At 37.5% G+C, this 23,310-nt stretch overlaps 1 protein-coding gene across 2 annotated transcripts in view; it reads right to left on the reverse strand.

Annotated features, from left to right (window-relative positions):
- Positions 1-23,310, reverse strand: part of LOC135941023 (rhodopsin-like) — a 65,865-nt gene that overhangs the window by 2,675 nt on the left and 39,880 nt on the right. The window contains exons 5-8 of one of the 2 annotated variants that reach the window (XM_065486225.1): positions 13,973-14,349; positions 11,282-11,642; positions 5,406-5,628; positions 3,100-3,312 (exon numbers count right to left, since the gene is read on the reverse strand). In XM_065486225.1, the coding sequence (XP_065342297.1) occupies positions 3,100-3,312; positions 5,406-5,628; positions 11,282-11,642; positions 13,973-14,349 (1,174 nt within the window). The remainder of the gene's footprint in view (positions 1-3,099; positions 3,313-5,405; positions 5,629-11,281; positions 11,643-13,972; positions 14,350-23,310) is intronic. The other variant, XM_065486226.1, reaches the window with a different exon arrangement.

A 23,310-nucleotide genomic window follows, 5' to 3' on the forward strand; every position in this document is an offset into this window, starting at 1 on the left:
AACAAAGCTATCGTATTTCATTTTACGAGTCTGCTCTGTTTTACTAAGCCGTTTCTCTTCCAAAGCACCCAAAGCTTTTAGCCCGATCTGTGCGAGGTCCAAAAAAGGTGAATCAAAGGTGGCGCACAGAGAGATTAATTTCTCTTTGACAGCGGCAAGGGTTTTTCTCTCGAATAAGCCGTGAAATTCGATACTTTATTTGAATAATTACTTTGTTTTATCTAAAGTGGCCGGACACCAGGGTTTGCCGTCTCATTTTTGGAGAAAAAAGACGCCAAAAATGAGTTTTAACCAGGGCTGGGTTTTTTGCGATTTTTTGCAGCTAGTTTCTCCCGCATTTTTGGTGCCCATGAAAAAATACATTTAAAATTAAAAAAAAAAACTAAAAAACACATGAATCAACAAAAAGTAATAATGAAAGTGAAAAGAATTAATAAAGTAATAAAGGTTAATAATCATAACCAAAAACCCGTTTCCCCTCCATAAAGGGCATTTTTCAATACTTTTACCATGAGGTGCAAAAAACCGCACAAAACTGGTAAATACCGAAAAAAACCACTGCACTGCAAGTTTGGGAATCTCCCCGGGAGCCAGCCCTGGTTTTAACACATTTTTACGATTTCACGTTTTACTATTTTTTATCCCGAAAAAGTAATATTTTTAGCCATATATAAAGACAGAGTGTGAAAGATTTTATCATCTTCATAAATCCATTATTTATGAGCCCTACAATTTATTGATTTTTGTCGTCCAGATGAAATTTTTATGATTTGCTATAAAAACGTTCGTGATGAAGTTGGCTTTTTCCGAAAAAATTCAGCTTTCGCGAACCATGCCGGAAAATCGTTGGACCATGAATATGACATTTACAGAGAGTGTAGCAATATCAGATATAAAAATAATGAGTTTGTTTTTAATTTGGTGCTTTTTCCTTTCAAAATTTAACTAATTTTCTATTTAGCGGCCAAAACGAGGAAACCGTATTTGGTTTAGTGAAAGCCTGTGACGAAAACGAGGAAAAATTTATTGATTGATGCTTTAAAGTGATCAAGAATACAGTTTGATTTATTTTTTCCTCTTGCAAAGGGGGGAACTGGTTGAAAAACACACTTAAAAATTGTATATTACATTTCAGATCGACTATATTTATGGAGTCTAGAACAAACCCTTCAGGGAAAATTTCTTTGAATATCACGCATGATCCTCTAATTGATTTTTCACATCAAAATTCCGGTCATATTTTCACATCCCTGTGCACCATCAAAAACGTAGAATCCGAATAGATCGTTGTTGTAAAAGAGAAGGAAAATAACTTTAAAAAATTTACCATCTCAAATTAACGAAACGCATATTGAAGCCAAAAAATTCCCTCGAGCAGCTGCTTTTTTGTAAGTTTTCTCTCCATGGGCAACAAAGAAAACATTTTTTTATATCTTAATTAGTTTTCACAAGAAAAGCACTTTGCAGAGTACAAGGAAATAGAGCTTAACAAACTTAAGCAATAAGCAGGTAGCTGAATATATTGGGCAATTTATAATTTGGGTGTTTTGCGCATCAGGGATTTCCGAGAACTGCGCGCTCAAACGAAATTGATTTTGAACTTCGACTGTCTGTTCAGTTCACTCAAAGTGGCACTCACAGTTCAATAGGCATTGACAAGAGCAGTTGAAAATAGCCATGATAATTTGTCGGCAAGCCACAGTAAATTTGATTCCTAGTATGGTGTACTACCCTCTTCATTAGTGCAAATTGTGGGCCGGGATGCCAGATACCAGAGCAGTTAACCAGGAGATTCCCCATACCTCCATGTTAAACTAAAATTAACCAAAACCTGGAGATGCCTGCCTTTCCCAAGTTCAATTTTGAGACCGCAAAAAGCCCGGGGGAAGAAATCCGATTGAAACTTGAAGTCTGGCAGCCTAGTTGGAATTGGAATGTCGATTGAAATTATAAGTTCAATCGATGGTTAAAATTTTTTAGGTAGAGACGAAAATCATATCAAAGAATTTTTCAGCATAATACATTAATTTGTCAAATTACCAACTTTGATTATTTTATGTTAACTAGTAGCCACTAATTCCATGTACTAAATCTTGCACCAGCGGGGGCCAGATTCGTGCGACGCGCAGAGAGAATGGCGTGAAAAAACGGTCTCGTGAAAATGCGTGAAAAGAACCGAGTTTTCGTGTCAATATTGTGACACAATTTGCATTACTCTTAACTGCGTCTTTTGGATCGTATAAACAAACTCTTGACACTCGTACGGCAATCCAAAGAGAGCATTTTGTTTCCCACATTCAGACGCCATCTTGGATCTGCGCAGTGCGAACCAATTTTATCGCACACCTGGACCCCGCTGTTCTTGAACTAGGCTAATAAAATATAATTCATAAAAAGATTTAAAAGGAAGAAAGGGCGAAAATAGAAGCGAAAACTGCTTTTCTTTTCAAAATTGATTGTGGCACTCTTTCAATTATAAATTAATTCGATATAGTTCAAAATAGCGCGACTAAATAGCCCTTCAGTCTGCTTTTTCAGATTTATTGCTCAATAAAAAGCAATTATAGTTCTCAGGAGAGCATTTCGCCCCAGAGAACAAATAAATAATCAGAGCCTAACGGACTTAAACAATAAAGGAAGCTGAATCTAGTGAGCTGCTGTTGGAGCCAGTTGTGTTTTACGATGAAATAAGGGCTCTATGCTGTGAAGCCGAAACTCGTCGGAATTATGAAAGATTAAAGGAGGTACTTTTTAAAGCAACGGCAACGAAGATGAAAATTCCGTTTTAAACATATTAAGGAACAACCAACCTCGAGTGTCGAGTGTCGACATTTTGACTAGGAAGTTATTTGATTTGCGCATCAGGGATTTCCGAGAACTCAAGCGCTCAAACGGAATTAATTTCGAACTTCTACTGTTGTTTGAGCAATCGTGTGAGCGCGAGTTAGACCCGTCTGACTGAAGTATGCATATAATATGTGTTCTCTCTCGTAAACTGATTGGAACAAAGGCCACGACGAGCCGCACACGGTTTAATTGCTATTGGCAAAGTGCTTTGCAGCCGCAGTTTCAAGTTTGCACACAAAAGCGCATAATTACCGCCGCCTCGCCTGCCGGTGTTGACCGATTTCGGCAAGTGTCCCATTGACGAGGAGCAACTTTCCTTGGTCACGTGGCAGCAGACGCTGCCACCCTCGTAAACCACGCAGATTGCCCGCGGCGGCGGGTAGCGCGAGGCCACGGTGGTGGTGCCCGAGCTGCACACCACGCCTGACGTCCCCTCGCCGTCGTCCGAGTTCTGCGAAAGATCCTCTGTAACAACATTCAAACGAATTCAATCTTACGCAATTATGCACAAAATTAAAAAATTAATGACGTTGAATCAGATGACTTTTTTGTTAGTCGGGTTAATTGATCAAAATTAAAATAGTTGAATTTTATATGGGTCAAATTGTGTATATTAAGAGACAAAAAAATATTAAACATGTATAGTATTAAATAAATTTTAAATTATGCTAGAGTTTTTTCTTTGCCAAATTGCCGTGAAATTTAAATTTATTCTTGTAATGATCATGGGAACGTCTAATGAATGCATAATCTTGGAGTTCGTCTAGCTGATGTTCCAAACACTTAAGAATTACCAATCAATTGACCAGTTGCATAAACCCTTAGTTATTAAAGCCGCAAACAGATGGCGCAATCACAAACTTTCTTAAAAATTTTGTTTTAAGCGGTTTTAAGGCATTTCCGCTGCGATTTCAGTCTTAAACTAGCTATTTTGCTTTTTTTAATTAATTTGCTAATTTTTGACGTGCTGAAAACCAAAATCGGTTCAGCCATTCGCCGTAGAAACGTTGGAAAAGATTTTTTTTATTTCAAAAAATAGTTTTTCACGATTCTACGGCGATTGGCTGAACCGATTTTGGTTTTCAGCACGTCAAAAAATAGCAAATTAATTGAAGAATGCACATTAGCTAGCCAGAGTCTGAAATCGCAGCGGAAGTGCCTTAAAATCGAAAGTCTACGGTGGCGCCATCTGTTGGCGGCTTCAAACACTTAGGGTTTATGCAACTGGTGAATTAATCTCCTATTTTATACAAATATTTATTAAATTATTATGCCTCAAGTTCAATAGAGCCCTTAAATTGCAGTAATTACGACAACCTCACAATCTCAGTCAGTGAATGAATCGAACAGAAAAGTGCTTTCTTTTTAGCCTAGAAATTCCACCCAAATAAATGCAAAGGGAGTGTCTAAAGCATATAACATTTATATTTCCCGTCACGTTTTTTTACGCTCAGCAAAATTGGAAAAAAAGCAGAAAAAATTGCATGAATGAAAACGCAAACCAATTTAAAAAGTGTAATCGACCAAAACCAAGATTGATTGACTTTCTATCCCTTATTTATCCGTGGATTCCAAGAAACGAAAGTCATTTTCTCCAATGTGACCCACTTTCAAGACGCAGCTGAACAGAGATTGAAATGAAAATAAAAAATGCTAAGGTATTTCTTTTGAGAAAACCCCTCTTTTGAGCTCAGCGCAGAGAAGCTTGCGGTAGCCAAGAAAAAAAACAGGAGATGCCTGTTAAGCACTGCATAATAAAATTGAATAAAGACTGAGCGGAAAATGTTTATTCCCTGCAAATAATAATATAAAACTACATGTTTGTTTGATAAAGGAGTTAATTCAGTTGAAATTGGAAAGGAGAACTTAAAAAATTAGGTTCCAAAGGAAACAAGGAAAAAACCATGATCTTCCCCAGCTCAAAGAAAAAAATTACTTGCTTGATATTATCTTGCTGGATAAAAAAATAGGATCGCCTTTGATCAGTTCTCTTTTTATCAATAATCTTTATTCCAACATTAGGGCATCGATAATTATTCCTTAGAAATGCTTATAAGAATATTTTAAATATTAAAAAAATCAAGGCTCCAATTGACAGGGTCGAGATTTTAATTGAACTTTTCTGTACGTCCGATTTACTTGTAGGACAAAGTTAGTGAACACAAATCACACAATTTTAAGATTCGCTCAAAAAAATCTCACTGTCTCAGATCAAAAAATCGGATCTCACAATCAGCTGAGACTTTAAAAATTTGTCAGAAGGAAAATGACCTAGAAAAAAATTATTTCTCGAGATCCTTCTTCAATATATTTCAAATTGCTTCTTGCAACTGGTGTTGGTACTGGAAGTATTTCGAAAAAAATACATCTTTTATCTGAAACAAACAGCAAAGTCATTTTGTCCTTCTGCACAGCTTTGATATAAATCTCCTTCGCAGCCGGAAGAAAATCATTCTTCTTGCTTGAAAGAAAGATTTCTTGAGATAAATCCGCTTTGCAGTTGGCAAGGAAAATATGGAATCGCCTCGGAAGGCGCAAAGTACAAAGTGCGCTCTTACCGCTGTCGTTGTTTTGCCAGTGCAAAGTGACATGGTGCAGCGTGAGTTGCGGTCGATTGAGCACTTGCTGATGCTGGATCCGGTTGTTGAGGAAGCGATGCTTTTGCAGTTCCGACGGGTCACCAGGGTCGCTGACGAAGTCCCGCACGCCGGACAGCCCTCTGCGGCCGTGGTGCAGCTGCAGGTGGTGGTGCCTTGAGTTGGAAACCCGCATCAGCGAAATCTGCAATTTGCAAATAATGCCGAGAGAGTGAGAAAGAGGGAATGAATGAATTCCGCTGACAAAGCATATTCTGTTTGTTTGTGCCCACGTGATTAATTAATAAAAATGGATCGCTTATTGGCCGAGCAGTTGTTTTGTAACTTCCCCGGCCAGGCTCAATTTATACCAGACACGATTTATCTTTACTGCAAACGCGGTTTTGAAGTTTATTTAATCGGAAGGAACGTTAAGAACAATTTATTAATTAATTATTAATTTTCAAATAACAAAGTGAAGGGAATATTAACAAATTATATTTATAAGGGGAAGAGAAAAAAACCTTATTTGTACCCTGGGATCTAAAGGAAAAATGTTTGAGTTGTGTTTCTTTAATTGTCATAATTATGATGAATAATTGTGAATTTTCCAGCGGGGGCTAGATTCATACGATGCGCAGATATGGCGTCCGGTAGAGTATGGCGTGAAAAAAAACGGTCACGTGAAAACGCGCGAAAAGAAGCAAGTCTTGGTCAATAATTTGCATTACTTGTACTAATTGTGTCTTTTGGATCGTAAAAGCAAACTCTTGACACTCGTACGGCTTTTTGTTTCCCACATTCAGACGCCATCTTGGATCTGCGCAGTGCGAACCAATTTTATCGCACATCTGGCCCCCGCTGGAGTTGTATTTCTTAAATGCGTCTTGTCGTGATAGCTTTTAGTTGTGAGACAAAATACGATTTCAAGCAGGGAGACTGCTCGCTGATTGAATATAGCATGTCAACTTTCAAGCCAATTTCCTTTAAAATATACAGTGCTACCCAGGTCAATTTTTCTTTTAACTCAATCCTCAAGGAATGTTTATATTTATTTCATGCAGGGATTTTTCAGGATTTTGCCGTATCAAACCTATTTAATCTATACCTTGGCCTCCTGTCTGTAACAAATGCACAGCTGCAGAAAAGAAAAAATAAGAAATGTTCAAACGAATCGATTTACAGGAGAAAACGTGCATCGCAAATAATGGAACTGACTGAATGCACACTTCTATAAAAAAAACTATTTTACATTCAACTTGTATTTGAACAAGAGAAGATATTTTATTTTATTCACTACGGTGCACGATCAACCGTGAATTTCCAATTAAACGGATCCCACCGGTTAAACTGGCAGCAGGCTAACATTTCCCGCTTAACGCGAGGAATTGCTGCGTGGAAATTTACATATTATGCGAATAAATCTGGCAGCGCCACGATTTAACTACGCCTGTGTTCTGTTCTCTCTCATTATTCGCCAGCTGTAACGTGCCGTTCAATTTGCGAACTGTTGAAAATAGAGGCTTTTTCCATTGTCCATTGTTTTCAAAAATGACGAACACATTGGCTGGCTTTCGTTGCTTGGCTCGCCATTAAATAGAGGATTGCAACACATGTTTTAATCGATAGATTGCTTAAAATGAAAACACACGTATATTTTTAATTTCAGCAAACAAAAAGGTAACCTTTTTGACTTTCACGGGGAGTTGTGTAATGCTGTCAGCTGCAAAATTATTTCGTGGAAAATGATTATAAACGGGGGTCACGAGGAGTAATTAATTTTTGTGTTTTAAGTGCTTCTGACGCGGTTTTCATCCACTGTGAAAAAAAATATCGATTCGGCATGGTGTTTCTGAAAACTAGTTTGCAATTAAATAGCGTTTTTGAAGCAATTTTCCCGTCTATAGAAAAACAGGTCTAATTGAAAAGTCAATTAAATTCAAAATAATTTTATATTCAAGCTTATATTACCAACGGAAATGAAATGAATTTGTTTTAGCATGATAAGAATAATTAAATACTTGTTAAAGAGGAATGATACTGCAAAAGCCTGGAAAATTCTTGTTGCCAATGCATAAACTCGTCCCTTAGGATTCAGTTAAAGCCTAAATTGACCTAAGAAGCACTGTCATTTTCTGAGAAAATTGGCTGGAAAGTTAGCGTGCTTTTCAAATGGTAATGGCTGGTCTCCTTACTTGAAATCCGATTTAATTTCAAAACCAAGAGTTTCCCCAATAAGTGGCATACACCGTTGGACAGATCTCAACAAGAGGAATCGGAATATGCCGAGAAAATATGTTCAAGCACTCTAAATTTTGGAGAAAATTGGCAAAATTTGAATTTTTGATGTAGGAAGGTCCATTTTTACTATTGCAAATTGTTGAACAAATTTTTTATCGGTCAATTGTTTAAGGCATCCAACAATTTAAATAATTTTCAATTGTTGCCCAGTATCATTCCACTTTAAAAAGCTAATAATGCAAGAAGTGACAAACAGATTTATAGCAAAAATGGAAAAAAATACAGGCACCGCATGCACTGAGCCGGAATCACTATCGAATGGTCACGCATCTTTCAACACAAATTTTTACTGTCGAATTTATTACAGCCCATTTTTTGCAACAAGGAAATTCGCGTTTGGTTCTTGAGAGAAGCGCAATTTTTCCAGAGCCAGGATGAAAACTTCAGTCCTTGAGTTTAGGTAGAAGGTCGTTCCACCCAAAAGGAGCAAGCTGCCGAAAATGATTTAAACCAAAAAGATAAAATTACAAATATTTAAACACGATTTAATGAAATTGAACGTGAAAAAATCTTGAAAGTTTGAACGAGCGAATAAAAAACACGTGCTCAAGAGTGTCGCATTGGGAGCAGTTTGATGCTGTCTGATACATATCTCAGTCCAGGTTAATGATTTAAAGGGAAAATCACATCGAATTTGACTTCGCAGAATTCATGTAACGTTTTCATTAGCAGGCATAAACGAAAACAAGATAATTAGCAAAAGCAATCTCCAAGTTTTGATCGTTTTCTGAAGTGTTTATTTCGGTTGATGCGGGAGCTACGTTTTAATGAAACATTCCCTCTCGTGCTCTGACTCTGCTGACGTTTGATACGTTCAAATTGAAGCACCAATTAATGAATAATTAAGGCAACTTTAGCAGCGTATCGGGTTAGCTGGAATATCTACTAATGATCTTTTCTAACGACGCTTTTCAGCTTTTTGAAATGCAAAATGATTTGGTTCTTGTGCAACGGGCGCGTTCCCCGAAGCAGCAACCGACCAGCTTTCATTTAGGCAACAGCTGCCGCAAAAATTTGCATAAATTTTACACACGCAAAACGTACTCCATGAATATTCCAAACGCGAACAGGCAAAAACTTTTTTTTATTTGCTCGCTTCAGTGTGAAAGTTATTGAGCAACCCGCCAAAGGTAATTAGATATTAAACATGAATGGGATTAGCTAATTGGTATGTGCAGTACCTTTGAGCCTTTTGTTGAGTTAAATGGATTGGAATATGCATAGAATGTGTAACTAATTATATGATTATAACCCCTGGACTGCATTGAAGTCTCGCTGAATTGCCTTTCATTTGAAAAAACTCAATCAAACACATTCAATTGGCAAAGTATTAGTGTTTTTTTTCTATTTTTTTATTAATAGCTAACATAATATTCCAAGGAAATTTTTCCCATGATGTCAAGAAATCATAGACAAGTAAAAGCAACAAAGGTGGCACAAAACTAATCTTAAATAAAATAAATAGAGAAGGAGCCTGTATCTCACAGAAAATAAACTGCATTGCTTCATCTTTTTTCTGTCTGTTCAATAACCTTGTTAAAAAAGAAAAAAATATGTCGTATAGAAGGTTCTGTTGATTGCCTTTGTCATTCTTGCATCCCCGGAAACACTTTACGATTCTATTTTCGCCGTCCTACGCACGCACGTCCTTCACGTGTATTATGTATTATTTTCTTGTTTATCTGTTGGAGGGAAGCGACCCCTGCGCTAACCTGCAAGCTGAGCCCCCATTATTTTCTGCTAGGCCGTCTTTCAAGCTGCAATATATATGTATTTCCAAAGCGACGAGCTCGTTTTATGCAACTAACAAGATGCCGCCGAAGGGAGTATTTATCGCCTTTCAGAGCGAAATTTCAGGCCGGCGCGGCTATTTATAGGATTTGCGTAGTAAATGTGGTAGGCCCTGGCAAAAACGTCAAGCTTTCCATCATTCAGAAAAACACACGTGAGAGGCGGCACCCCTCTTTCTCTCCGCGACGAAATCCGAAAGAGAAAAAAAAATACACGCCGCCTGCGCCGGCTAATGAACGCGCAATTTCAAAGGAGGCAGGCATATATACGACTTCCCTCTTTTTCCTGCTTTTCGCGGATTTTGTTGTGTCTCAACAAGCATTCCGAGTGGCACAATTTCAGCCGCGCACGTATAATTTTCACGGCTGGAGGGCGACTCGCGCTGCTCAGCGCCGACGTCACACGTTTCGTTGTTGTTGGGCGAGAATTATTCGCCGAAATGAGGCGGAGGGCAACAATTTTCGTGCGCTGGCGAACAATTAAAAGTGTTGTATTTAACCCCGTTGCATCGATTTTCATATGTGTTGTACGTGTTAACTCTCAGGTTTGGCGCTGCTTTCCAAATAGATTGTGCTTTTTATGGGTCTCAATTGCAAAATTAATGGTATAATAATAATATAGAGAATAATGAAGGCAATATAAATAACATAAATGTAATAGCAGCACATATTTTTTGACATTTAATTAGTTTCGTTAAAGTACGCAGGCCAGTTCTCTGATAGTAAGTTTTTTGTGTCATTAGCGTCAGTCAACACTGCACAAAAAAACCTTTCAATTATAATATATGAATTTCTGATAAAAAATAGTTGGCTTGTAAGTGCACGTTTCGCTAGAGAGAAGAGAAGAGACACAGCCGCAACGAGATCAATCGAAATCAGTCACACTTTATCATTGCAACCCCCCGTTACTGACCTTAGAGGCGCCCGTATCGAGATCCATTCAAATATTGCTCATATCACGCTTTCAAATGCAATGCCAATTCTATAAATTCAATGGTTCTTGATACGGGCGCCTGGTCATGGCGCCTCTAAGGTCAGCAATAGTGTACAACAATCATGCCGATGAAATTTTTGAGAAAATTAGCAGAATTTAAACTTTGTTACCAAAGTAGGGTGTTTTCAAGGGGTTTTACATGAAACGTCTATTTATTAGACGATTATTTGGTAATTTTTTGTGCTGATTTTCTAATAAAATGTTGGCCTTCATATTTTAACACTTTTAGGGAGCTATATATGTAATTTGATTGCACGACGTTAGCTGCAAAAAGGAACTTGAAGGTCAAAACAAGAAGACAATTATTGTTATTGATGAAAAAATAATTGAAATTTTTCCTGGTCTGAAACATAATCCCGAGATCTAAAAAAGTCTGACTTGATTTTACTCCATAGGATACGAAGAAGCATAATTCAACAGTTTTAAAAATACGATAACGCAAAATTAATAATGCAGCAACTTTTTTGGTGCTCTGACTCTACCTCCGATCCAAAATTCCAAATAAAACTACCCCAAAAATACTCAAAATTTCTCACATCTGTTCAAAAATTGCAAAAATATTTCTGAGTGGAAAATTGATTGAAAATATATATTTTGCAGTTCAATTTCCCATTTCAAGAAGCCAAAATTGCATTTCTTTGTCAAAATTTAACAAATTTGTTCCTGAAAATCTACCCCTTGAGATACTGGGGAGATAATTTAATTGAATTGAATGTGATTAGGGTTATTTTTCACAAATATGGTCGAAATAAAATCAATCAAGAAAAACTGACCTGGCTCTCTTGCCCCGCCGCGGCGGCCGCGGCAGCCGCGCCGGCCCTGAGGGCGACGATGGCCGTGGGGGCGGCGGTGGGCGAGTTGGGCCGCAGCAGCGCCGTGTGGTTGGACGGCGCCGCGTTGAAGGAGCTCAGGTACGTTTTCAGCGAGGAGCGGAAGTGCGGGTGCGAGAGGCCGTAGATGATCGGGTTGTAGACAACCGACGCCTTGGCCAGCAGCGCCGACAGCGTCGTCGACCACGGCGTCACCAACGACTTGTCGCCGAACTGGCCGATGCAGCTGATGATCGAGTACGGCGTCCACGAGATCAGGAAGAACACCACTAGCCGCAGGATGATCTCGGCCGTTTTGAAGGTACTGAAACAAATTACCCAGGTGAAATGAACACTTGAAGACAGTAAAATCCTAACAAAATGTTTAAAACTGAATGATGCTAAGAAAAAAATCGTTTAAATTGACAAAGAAACCAACTAAAAAGACTGATTAATTTCACATTTTACTCAAAATAAAATTTACAGCCCAAAATTCAAACAGTTCAGAATATTTTTACTTCATTATCCAATTTATTTGCATGTGTGATATTTAATAACGTCAAAAATACTAATATAATTATATTTGAACCAGCAGGGGCAAAACTCGTGCGACGCGCAGATATGGCGTCCGGTGGAATATGGCGCGAAATAACGGTCACGTGAAAATGCGCGAAAAGAACCAAGTTTTCGTCAATATTGTGACGCATAATTTGCTTTACTTGACTAATGGTGTCTTTTGGATCGTAAAAACAAACTCTTGACACTCGTACGGCAATCCAAAGAGAGCTTTTTGTTTCCCAAATTCAGACGCCATCTTGATCTGCGCAGTGCAAACCAAATTTATCGCATATCTGGACCCCGCTGCGGTATTTTTTATATTATTGATTATATATTTACTAAAAAAATTAAGCTCACTTCAAGCATCAAATCTTACAATTTCTATTTGCACTGAAAAGATATTCCTTTAGTGAAGAATTTTTAAATATCGACAGTTGACGAGTTATTCATCGAGGGAAAAACATCTGTCGTCGCGGTCTTACGAAAACAATCAATAACCACAGGCGCAGCCTTTTAGAGTTGCAAATAAGTTTCGCGGTTCAAGAATTCAATATCATTCTGCTAAGCTTGTTCCTTTTGGCACAGCATTTACCCGGAAATTTACTTCCCGCGGCTCTGCTGATGCGTGGATATGCTACGTGCTCAATACTTTCAGCCGCTCAATTTATTTCCCGCAGCAAAAAGCATCATTGTTCACGCATAAGCAAACACGAAACGGAAAAGAAGCAGTTCCTTGAAACATTTCCATACGTAATGTAAACAAATGTACATGCCGAAGCTCAAAAGAGTTTTTTATTTGCCGATTCCAATAAAATGATGGCGTTTTATGTGACAGGAAAGAAGGGAAAAATTTGTATAGAAGCTGCACTTCTACGAATATCTCATTTTGGCTACAAATAGGTCAAATTTTCACGCTGTCCAGATTTGCCAGGATTTCCTTTATAGTGCAGGGTCGGCCAACAATAGCTGCCATATTGAAACGCCTGCTCCAGACAGCGTTAGGCAGCTTCTTGACATGTGTGCCAAACTTGTTGCCTATATGCATCCCTCTCGAGCCTACGTGCGTCTAATAACGAACACACTCTTGGGACTGATCTAATATTGCATCAAAATACATCCATTCAACCAAGAACTCTCTATTTGCGACTTTGCTGATTTGCAATCTTTTGTAGAAACTGGAGAAAAAACATGGTATTTATTTTTAATTAGCAAAAAAGTGCAAAAACGCTGAGCTCTTCCGGGTTCTCCTGTTTTTTTTTCAATTAGCATAGCGAGTAAATTGAAAACAAAAAGGCTTTTAGCAATCGACGAGGAAAACAATGAGCGATTTAATGAGCGACCGAATGGTTCTAATTAATGTATTTCTCAGAATCTTCCAGCAGTTTATTTCCGCTAGACTAAAGGAATGATCAAAATAGACATATTGTGAAATGAATCGTTAACCGGCAATATCATTTTTAAAAACTTATCGTTAATTGTAACCCCGAGAGTTCTAGAAACGGACAGAATTTTAAATGCCCAACTTTCTTTTTATTTGCTTCCAATTTAAATGTCGGAAATTTCCGTATTTTGATGAATCTCAAATTTAAAAATTCAAATCTTGCGAGCTAAAAATTTGCTCATCCCTTATTAGACTGTTTTAGTTTGGTTTAAACATCATTCAATTGCTTGATTTGTGCTCATTTATTGGACCACTGACGATTAAAAACTCTACAATTTCCAAGCCCTCGTTATTTTATCAACTCCGTGTCCCAATAGCATCGCAAATGAATAACACGGAACTCACTGGAAGAAGCCCAGTCCACAAAATGACCGCAGCTCGTGCGTTTCTGCCCCCACACCGGAATCTTTTATTGATTCCCGCGAAATCAATTCACGCATGTTGGAGAAGTGCAAACCAACGAGTCGAAAAGCTTTCGCAATCCTCCAAAATCCAAATGGACTTGTCATCATTGCGCAATGACAGAATCGCAAACGTAGGCGCAAAAACATCGCTTGGATTCTCTCGTTGAGATGAATAAATAAAGAGTCAACATCCATTCCACTTGTTGAGCGTCCATAAAGAATTTAAACTTGACCTTCTATGTATATTCTCACCTGTTGTGCGCGGAGCTGGCGTGTCCGTTTCTGCTGGAGGTGCTGTTGGACGCGTGGTGCGAGGCGCTGGTGAAACTGGCCTTGGTCTTGCCGCCGCGGTAATAGCCGCTGTTGACGTGCGCCTTCTTCACGGCGTCCATCTCCTTGCCGTGCTGGTAGATGGCCGCCAGGATGAAGGTGTAGCAGTAGGCGATCACGCCCACCGGCAGCACGAAGCCCAGGCTCAGCAGGTAGATGTAGTAGGCGCGGTTGGACGATGTCCGCGTCAGGTAGTCCCACGAGCACGACGTCTGGAAGCCCTCGGTCACGTATTTCGACCAGCCGAACAACGGCGGCATTGCCATCGTCAGGCAGTACAGCCACACCAGCACGCACATCTGAAACGAAAATCAACATGTGGGCGTTTAAATTTCACGGTATTTTTTTGCTGCTCTTATTTTAATGGATTTTTATTTTTGGCGGCTTTGAGTTTTTTGAGATGTTGTTTTAGCAGTTGGCGGCCCATCTAAACAAAGGGGATCAGCCCACTAGGCGCAAATGGAAACGAATCCGATTCTCTTGCAGTGCGCTTGCCTTGGTTTGGAAAAAATGTATTTTTTTCTAACTGTTTGTTTTTAACAGAAAAAAGGCCGTGGGAAAAACCAGACGGACAAACAGGCATTTTTACGGGCGCCTAAAATAATAAAAAAATAAACAGTAGTAAAAGTTGGGCTGAAAATGACATATATTTAAATTTTGGAAAACCAGTTTTGGCAATTTTGTGTTTGACAAGGTTTGCAAGGTTAAATCGTTCTCATTTGATGATGCTGGGGCGATTTTTAAGCTTAGAAAAATTTATTGGATCGTCTAAAATTCCCAGCCATATCCTATATAACAGCGAGGACCAGATGTGCGATAAAATTGGTTCGCACTGCGCAGATCCAAGATGGCGTCTGAATGTGGGAAGTAAAAAGCTCTCTTTGGATTGCCGTACAAGTGTCAAGAGTTTTTTTCCGATCCAAAAGACACAATTAGTACAATTAATGCAAATTATACGTCACAATATTGACCAAAACGTGCTTCTTTTTACGTGACCATTTTTTCGCGCCATACTCCACCGGACGCCACATCTGCGCTTCGCACGAATCTGGTCCCCTCTGCTCTATAGGATAAAGGCTAGAAAATGTGCTCATAAATCGAACTAAAATTTTTCTTATGCAAATAAAAGAAGAGTTCAAGGCTGCTCTCTATATCGGCAGCTCAGCCGTGCACCGTATAATAATTATCGCACAACTTTCACTCTTGACATGACCGAACTAGTTCAAGAGCGGAGTGCATTAGCAATGTTCGCCGAATCGATGATTGCACTCACGTAAAGTAATCCCAGCACTGCTGAAGTGGGCTGAATGAAAGGAAATGCGATAGCCGAGGGCTTTCCTCAATCACCAAGCAAAGACTATCGGCGAAACCAACCAGGGATTCAACCCATCATTTTGGCATTTTGGATTTCCTTTTGAAGGGTGTCTACATGCAATTTGTGCACCCAACTTGAACCAATCTACAGGGAATTTTTTTCTGACAAGGGATCCATGTTAAATTTTTATCAACGCGAAATCGATTTGTTTTGTTTTTCGTCTAATTCAAAAAGTTATTAAAAAATTTGATTAAAAAATTGTGGCGTTGGTTGTAATACATATTTCCTTGTCCTGCTCCAATGATTGGAAAATGACAAAGACACAAGGTCTAAAAATACATTTAATAAAACTGATTTCTGTGTGGTTAAAAATGTCCTGGAAATTGAGCAAGAATTTTTTTAGGCAGCACAATCGAACGAAGTTTTCTTCCAAGTTTTTCTGGCCAAAGAAAGCCAAGTTTTATTATTTTCAATAGGGAGTTTCGGCTTTCACCCGAAGACGTATTTCATGAGTTTGGAAGCTGATCAAATTCCTTTTTTCCTGCTGACCAGAATTTTATATCCTTAACTAAAAGTTAATAAATAAATGTTACACATCATTTGAATTTAAACTTTTCAAAAACGATTACACTTTTAGTTTCTTGACAAATTTGTTCTGGGAAGACTGAAACAATTTTGTTTTAACAGCAGACGACGTAAATTTATAAGCAGTAGACAGCAGGAGAGTGGTTGTCACGCCATTTCCGTTTAAGGACTGTATTTTCTCTGTCCAAATGAAGAGCGATGCTGTTACGAACCAACTGTGGCGTGTTTCTCGCCCGCCCACGTTATTTACGCCAGTTCATCTCGGATTCTCTTTGCATTACCCAGCAGCTCATGCCGCGACGCACGAAGAAACACGAAACTTGTGTACCAAGGTGACAATAATGGTCTCAAAAGGTTTAATTATCCTAAAATAAAAGAGGCAAAATAATTATTTCGCTCGTCGGGAAAAAATAATTAATTCTTTTCTCGGTAAATTCTATTTTGGTTTCTCTTTAGAAGAGCAAGGCTTAAAATTTTCGAGGGAAACATTATTCGTGTTCTATTTCGAGAGGTTCTATAGATAGAGACAAAGGGGGCTGAGAATAAATTACAAACCACACTAAGAAAGGTAGAACTGGTAGAACCAAGAAGATTTTAAAGAGGAGACAGTAAAAATAATAATAATGATGTTATTAGGGTTGGGAATTTGAGACGATCGTCGCCTGAATATTTCGATCATCGTAACTTACTTTTAGATCCCAAATGAGCACACAAGCCAAATTTAAAATACCGTATCCAATGAAACGTTATTTAAAACTTCGTAAAAAATGTCTTGAGTAAATAAGAAGCCTGGTAAAACGCCTCAAAAACTGCAAAAAAATCATTTTAGTTTACATGTAATTATAGCCCTTATAAAAAAGGCAACGTTTTTATAATAAAATAGGTTGAAAAAATAATGTTTATTAATCTGGAGTTGGATATCAAACTGAAATTTTTAAATTAATTTAAAAAAATTTCTATTTTGACTCTCACGTTTTGGTAATGAATAATTTTCATTTCCCGAACATCATTTGTCAATAAGATTTTTCATTCTCCGCCTTGTCCAGCAGCTGTCCACGACCAAGTCAGCAAGACTTCCCGACCAGTTGTTTGAAACAACAATTTAGTAAAAAAAAGTGTTTCAATCAGAGACACTTTTACGGAAAGTATTTCAATTAGAGACACCAAAAGTGTTTCAGATAGAGATTTTGTGTGTGTGATGATAAAAACCTAACTTTGCGCAAAACACAAAGGCGCCAAGTGTAATTAACGGGGCGCCACGTCTTGGCTCAACTCCAATCGTGTTTCAGGTCATCGGATTTAGTAGTTTCACAAGAAATTCAGCAAGTTTTCTTCTCGTGATTGAGTAGAGGGATCTCGCCGACGGCCTCGCTTTGACTGATTATGAGACTTTGATCGGCGTTTTACTTGGCGAAGTGATCCCTTCCCGCGAACTGCTACCGACGGAATAAATTAATTTTAGTTTGCCCGCACGCGCTCATATATCGATCCGCCACCCAACTCCAATATCACGAGGCCCAACAAGTTGTTTACATTCGTGTAATTTTTTTAGCACTTGTATAGCCTCAAAATAGAGTTGAAAGAGGTAATTTTAGAACGTGAATTGCATGCTGAAAATATCAGACGTGATTTTCATCTCTATTTGTGTTTTTACTCTCACCAAGAAGAGAATTGCGGATTTCAATTTTAGATTATACCATAGCAGACTCGAGAGAAATTCGTTGGCGTGAAATGAAGGTTTAATCGGAGCTATTCAGGGTTCTTGCTGAAGAGGAACTAATGCAAAAACTTGTCTCACTCTTTTCCAGACCTTCAACAGCAGTTTGTTAATTATGCTTCAATGCTCTCTTATTAACAATAAACCAACAAAGTTTAATAAATAAATCGTCTTGAGGTTTGTGGGCTATAAATTTGGTTTAGACGCGTAAACACATTGTAACTGTTTTCGAACGATTTAACATTCTTAACGTTTACTTTAACATTTAAAAGCAATCAAGCTATTATGGTATTCGTTTTCCTTGCAACATCAGTGGGTTTGGAAATTAACATAGTTTTATTTTGAAAACTTGACTAATAATTTAATAAAATGGCAAATGAAGAAGTCTGTAAATTACGATTCTGTTGATTCCATGCCCAATTTTATTTGCATATATATTTTCTAATTTAAAACTGAAAGCACCAAATAGGAAAAAGGAAAATTAAATTGAAATGTTTTTCTTTTCCAGATGATACAACTTTTAAATTAATTTCTATATTAATTTATAAAACAACAAAAATTTGCAAACATTATAAATCAATTTTGAGGTTTTTACAAGGCTTTATAGAGACTTTTAAAGATAGCTTTGATTGTATAGTGTCTTAAAATTGTGCGACTAGTCATATATGCTTCTTTATTAGTGTCCAAAAGTGAATCAGATTTTGGATTTTGAATGAGAAGAGATTTATGCTCTCTTCATCATAAAATAAAAATGTGAAATTCTATGTAAATGAGACAGCTAACTTCGTTCAAAATCAATAATTAATTTACTTTATAAATTTATATTTTACTTTTTCTCTCTACAAGTCAAGCAAAATTTATTTCTAAACACAGATCTAAAAAATGGGACATTATGTCATCGAGTCTAAACGTTCCTTTCCAAGCTGCAAAACACACAGAGAAATATGTATGAAGAGGATATAATTTAATCTCCATAGGGACATCAAGTTTAATTTGATGTGAAAACAACACCAAGGAAGTTGACGCTTATCCAGGCAAGAACGAAAATTCCCCGCGAGTTTGCTTTGAAAGTAACAAGAAGAGTAAAGAAGGAAAAAGCGTTAAGAATCCTTTAGGCTGAGACGATCTGAGGAATCAGTATGCGGTCCGCACGCTCACTTTCCGAGATGGAATACGTTCTTTCCTTTAATAATGAGTCCGTTTTTCCGTCTTCGGCTTTCTATATAGGCCACGCCACGCGCTTGAACGTCCATGAAAAGCGCAGAAAAGTTGTTCCAATATTTTTCTTTCCCTCTCAGCGAATGACATATTCGGAAAAAGAAGTCTGCCAAGGCTTACACGTGTACGCGGTCACGTATATTTTCCGAGTGTGTAAGTAACATCAACTTTTCAAGCGCAAGTTCCCTGCGTGCACGGAGGAAAGATATATTTGCGAAATTTTATCGTAGTCTACTCTGTTTTTCGTACATACAGTATGGGAATGCGGGACACTTTGAATTTTATGGTGGCAGCAAACGAATATTGCACCGTTTGGGGAAGCTTTTTTATGGTGCGTTTGTATTGTCCTTTTCTATAGTAAACAAATGGCTATGAAATGCCTGAAAATATCCTATTCTGCACTATTTTTATAGATGCCAATGAAGGCTGATGTACTGGATGATGTCATAATATATGTTTCCAGACTAAAACCAACGGTGTACAACATAAGGAATAATTTATCATATTACAAAATTCTTAGGAAACACTTTCTTATATTTAGCAGCTTTTGGAATAAAGTGATGCTATAATATTTTTACCCTTGAGCAAATGATACATCACATTTACAATTAACATAAATATCTAAAATAAAATCCTCAATTTTTTCTTTAAATATACATATTTAAATAGGGAAAAATGAATACGCCAAGATAGCTGATTTTAATTTCAACCGGAATATTATGAAAACAACCGTAAGTTCATCTGCCTTCCAAGGCTTATACCAACAATTTTTTATCTCTCGATATATGTATCTTTTTCACGAGTCAGTTGATATTAAGCTGCGGAGGCGTATTCCATTTTAGTCTCAAGGCAGAATAAAAAACAGCAGTAGTGTGCTTTTTCCTTGATTTTCGGTCATTACTGTTGTTTTTTTGGTCAAATGGGTATATAGCAATCACGAAGCAACCCCTTTGCAAAGTCTAACGAAGCAGCTTCAGAGCAAACTGAAACGATAGCGATAGTGCACACGCAGCATCTCAAGGGCCGCTCGCGCGCACTTGACCCGAAAGCCAATATTTTCACATCATTTTAGCGCTCCAAAATAAAGCTTTACGGCTTTCGTTTCCTTTTGGAGGATGAGGGCGGAATTCCATGTTAGAATAAAATTGACCTTTTCTGTCGCCCACCCAATAAAAATCGAATAAAATTCTTTCGTTTCCTCTACCGAATTCTCCTTGCTTGTTTTCAGCTTTTGGAGTGGATGGAGATGCGTTTTTTTTATCAATCAATGCAAAATTAACTAATTTCTTTCCACTGGATAATATTTACACAATGATCAAGTCACTGAAAACCAAAAGATGGTCGGAAAATTATTGTCACAGATGATTTTTGAGATCAAACGGGAAAAATCGATACGGACGTTTTTTAAGGGGCTATGAGGCAAATTATTCCACTGCTCAGCAATCCTAAAGGAATAAGCTCGCTGGCAAAAAAGGGTTTATACTGGGGGTGGCAGCAGGCGGCGTTCTACCTCCTGAACCGAGCCAGCCTTCAAGCGCGCACTCGCATCGACGTCGATCACGCCACTGCCTGTACTTCTTCAAAAACAGCAAGTCGTAGCGTATTGAAGCTGCATTTTTCTGCTACTCTGGCGTTGTAGAATATCGACAACTTCTTTGTTTCAGAGTAAAATATAAATAAATAAACGTTTCCAAAGACATATATCTAAAACAATTTTTATTGCTAGTCTGTGATATAGATCAAATATCAAATTTTGATTTTGTTAGAGCGCTAGAGAGTGGGAGTTGTGACGTTTTTGGAATTTGATCCTGAATTGTTTTCTTTTTGATTTGATGCAGCAACTGACTGTGAATACAAAGTTATCAAATATTGTTTTCCACACTGAGGTAAGGAAATAGCAAATATCCTTTGCATGCGTTGCTGCAATGTGGATTTTTTTACATTTCAGATCTGAGGCATATGAAATAGCTGCTTACCGGTACTAAATGAATTTTCAAATTTTTAACTTGCAGAGGTTATCCAGAACTCAAAATATTTTTATTGATTTATTTGGAATATTAGGTTGGATGATTCATATGACTAGAAAAATTCTACTGTTGATTTTTTTGGGGTCTTTTATCAAACTGAGCCATATGTTTTCTCAATCCACCAATCGATTCGTATAACGTGGCATGTCAGTTGTCTATTATTACTCCATTTCTCTGGTTTATTATTCCAACAAAGTAAATATCGATTGAACCTTTTGTTCCGATTCCCCTGCTTTAATGTTAATCGGCAAAGTTAACAGCAGAACCTTTGATTAAAAATTGGATTTATTTTATTCGTCCATTTAGAACGGAAAAGAGGCCGATTTGATTATGCTGCTCTGTTCAGCTGGAAATTTTCGCTGTCGAAGCAATCTGATTTGCTTGCTTCCTTTCATCGCTAATGAGCGCGGAGGGTATTGGTTTCTGCTTTTTAATAATCAGTCACCTACTTTCATATACGCGGAATTCAGAGCAAATTTAAGCCGCTCAAGAGTAAGTTCTGGAGCAAGAGCAAAAGCATCCTACCTTACTATTCAAAGATAAATAAAGTCTTTTCAGTGCTCCCTTGGTGCTTGTTAAATGGTATTTTTTTTTTTTTCTAAAAATGAGGTACTTTGAGAGTTCAAATTGCGCTTGATGAAAATATGAAAATTTCGATCGACATGAAAGGATAAACGCAAGGATTTGGAATGAATTCATTTTGAAAACACTTCAGCTTGCAAAAAACTTAACAATTTTTTCCCGAAAATCACTGCCAGTTTTAGAATGAAAGAATTATTTGAATTTTTGCTTGCATGAAACCACTTTATAAAAAATGGTGAATGCTTGGAAATGAATGGTTTTTTTTAATAAAAACATAAGAAAAAGGTGGCTTTATATAATTATGAAAATTATTAAGAGTGTAAGGAATAATTTTAACGAAAAATTGTTGGTAAAGCGTTTTCAAGCGTGGAAAAGTGGGATTCTTATTTTTTTTTAAATTATCCAATAACTGTGGTGAAAAAAGAGACTATTTCTATAAATGTCCGGAAAAACTACTGAGCTGTTTTTTGGGTCACACTTCCGCCCTTTAGCAAACTCTGGGAAAATATTTTTCCACCCAAATCCAGCTATCTGGTGCAAAATGAATGCAAGAATTGCGAAACAAGGTTTGTTTTCATGTCTCAATATGAGGTTCTACACAATATATCGCATTCTTTTCGGTCAACACTGCCTCAGGGGACGCGCGTCCATTCAATCGAACTTTTTGACTCAACCTGCTGCTACGTCATATCAAACGACGCCAAGTCCCAGAGGCAATATTACATAGTAATAATATCTCTGCCTATCACTCAGCCGACGAAAGCGAACCTTTCCATTCAGCGTGAATTAATGCACGAATTCCTTAGGGCGTTTCAAGAAATATCTTCTAGCTCCTGCTGAACAAACCCATCGCGCGAATAACAGTAATAAAATGCATTCTCTCTGGACTTTGCCTTTCCAGCATCGATTCCTCATAAAAAACGCGCAATTACTGGCCTCGAGCATTGAATATTGGTTACAAGAAACGATGTCGTATATTATCTTCTCGCGATTCTACGAATTTTGCATGCACAAGGAAATAAGGTTCGAACAATTTATTATTGTTGATAGATTCCAATAAAAGCTACCAAAATTTGTAGCTGAAATTAAATACAGCTTCCTTGGTGTGTAGCGAGCCGTTCTCCAGAAAAATCCGTAACAGGATATTGCTGTATATCTATTTGAAAAAGGCTTGATAAACAACCAGGAAGTTCCAACTAATTTTTTTTAACAGATGAAGTGGGATATAATGTTTTAATTAGTGTTATTCAATAGCAAACTCAACCTTTTCAGAGCTTTTTTAAAGTGTCAAGTTATGTTTTTGTAGCAGTAGATTATTTATTTTAGTTTTCACTAAATAATAATTCCCAGCCATCTGAAAATTCCCAAAGGAACACGAAATACGATCAGAATGTTTTTCTTGTCGGTGTTGTATTGATTTTATACGCCTATAAAATAAGTTTTGTTCACAACTGGTGCTCTATATATTTCTTTAGAAACGGAAATTCGTTTCATTTCAGGAGGCAAGAGCTTGACATTTCTCGTGAACTACACAAGGCAACAGATGTGTCAGGAACTAGTTTAGAAAGACAAGTAGAAAATCGATATTTTCAACAGCGACATTAGTTTATACTATTTAAAAACTTGAATGCTTCATTTCTTGCCCAGTTAAACATTAATAAACGAGTATTAAATTACTTTAACTATGCAAAAGTAACAAAGAAATTTTGTATATAAATAACGGCTTGGTTTTAGTCCCTAATTTAAACGACATTTAATTCATGTGTTGACTTTGACGACAGGCTAATTAGTAGGAGAAGGGATGAAACGGGATTTT

Source organism: Cloeon dipterum, chromosome 3 (genome assembly GCF_949628265.1).
Source record: "Cloeon dipterum chromosome 3, ieCloDipt1.1, whole genome shotgun sequence".
Lineage (NCBI taxonomy): Eukaryota > Metazoa > Arthropoda > Insecta > Ephemeroptera > Baetidae > Cloeon > Cloeon dipterum.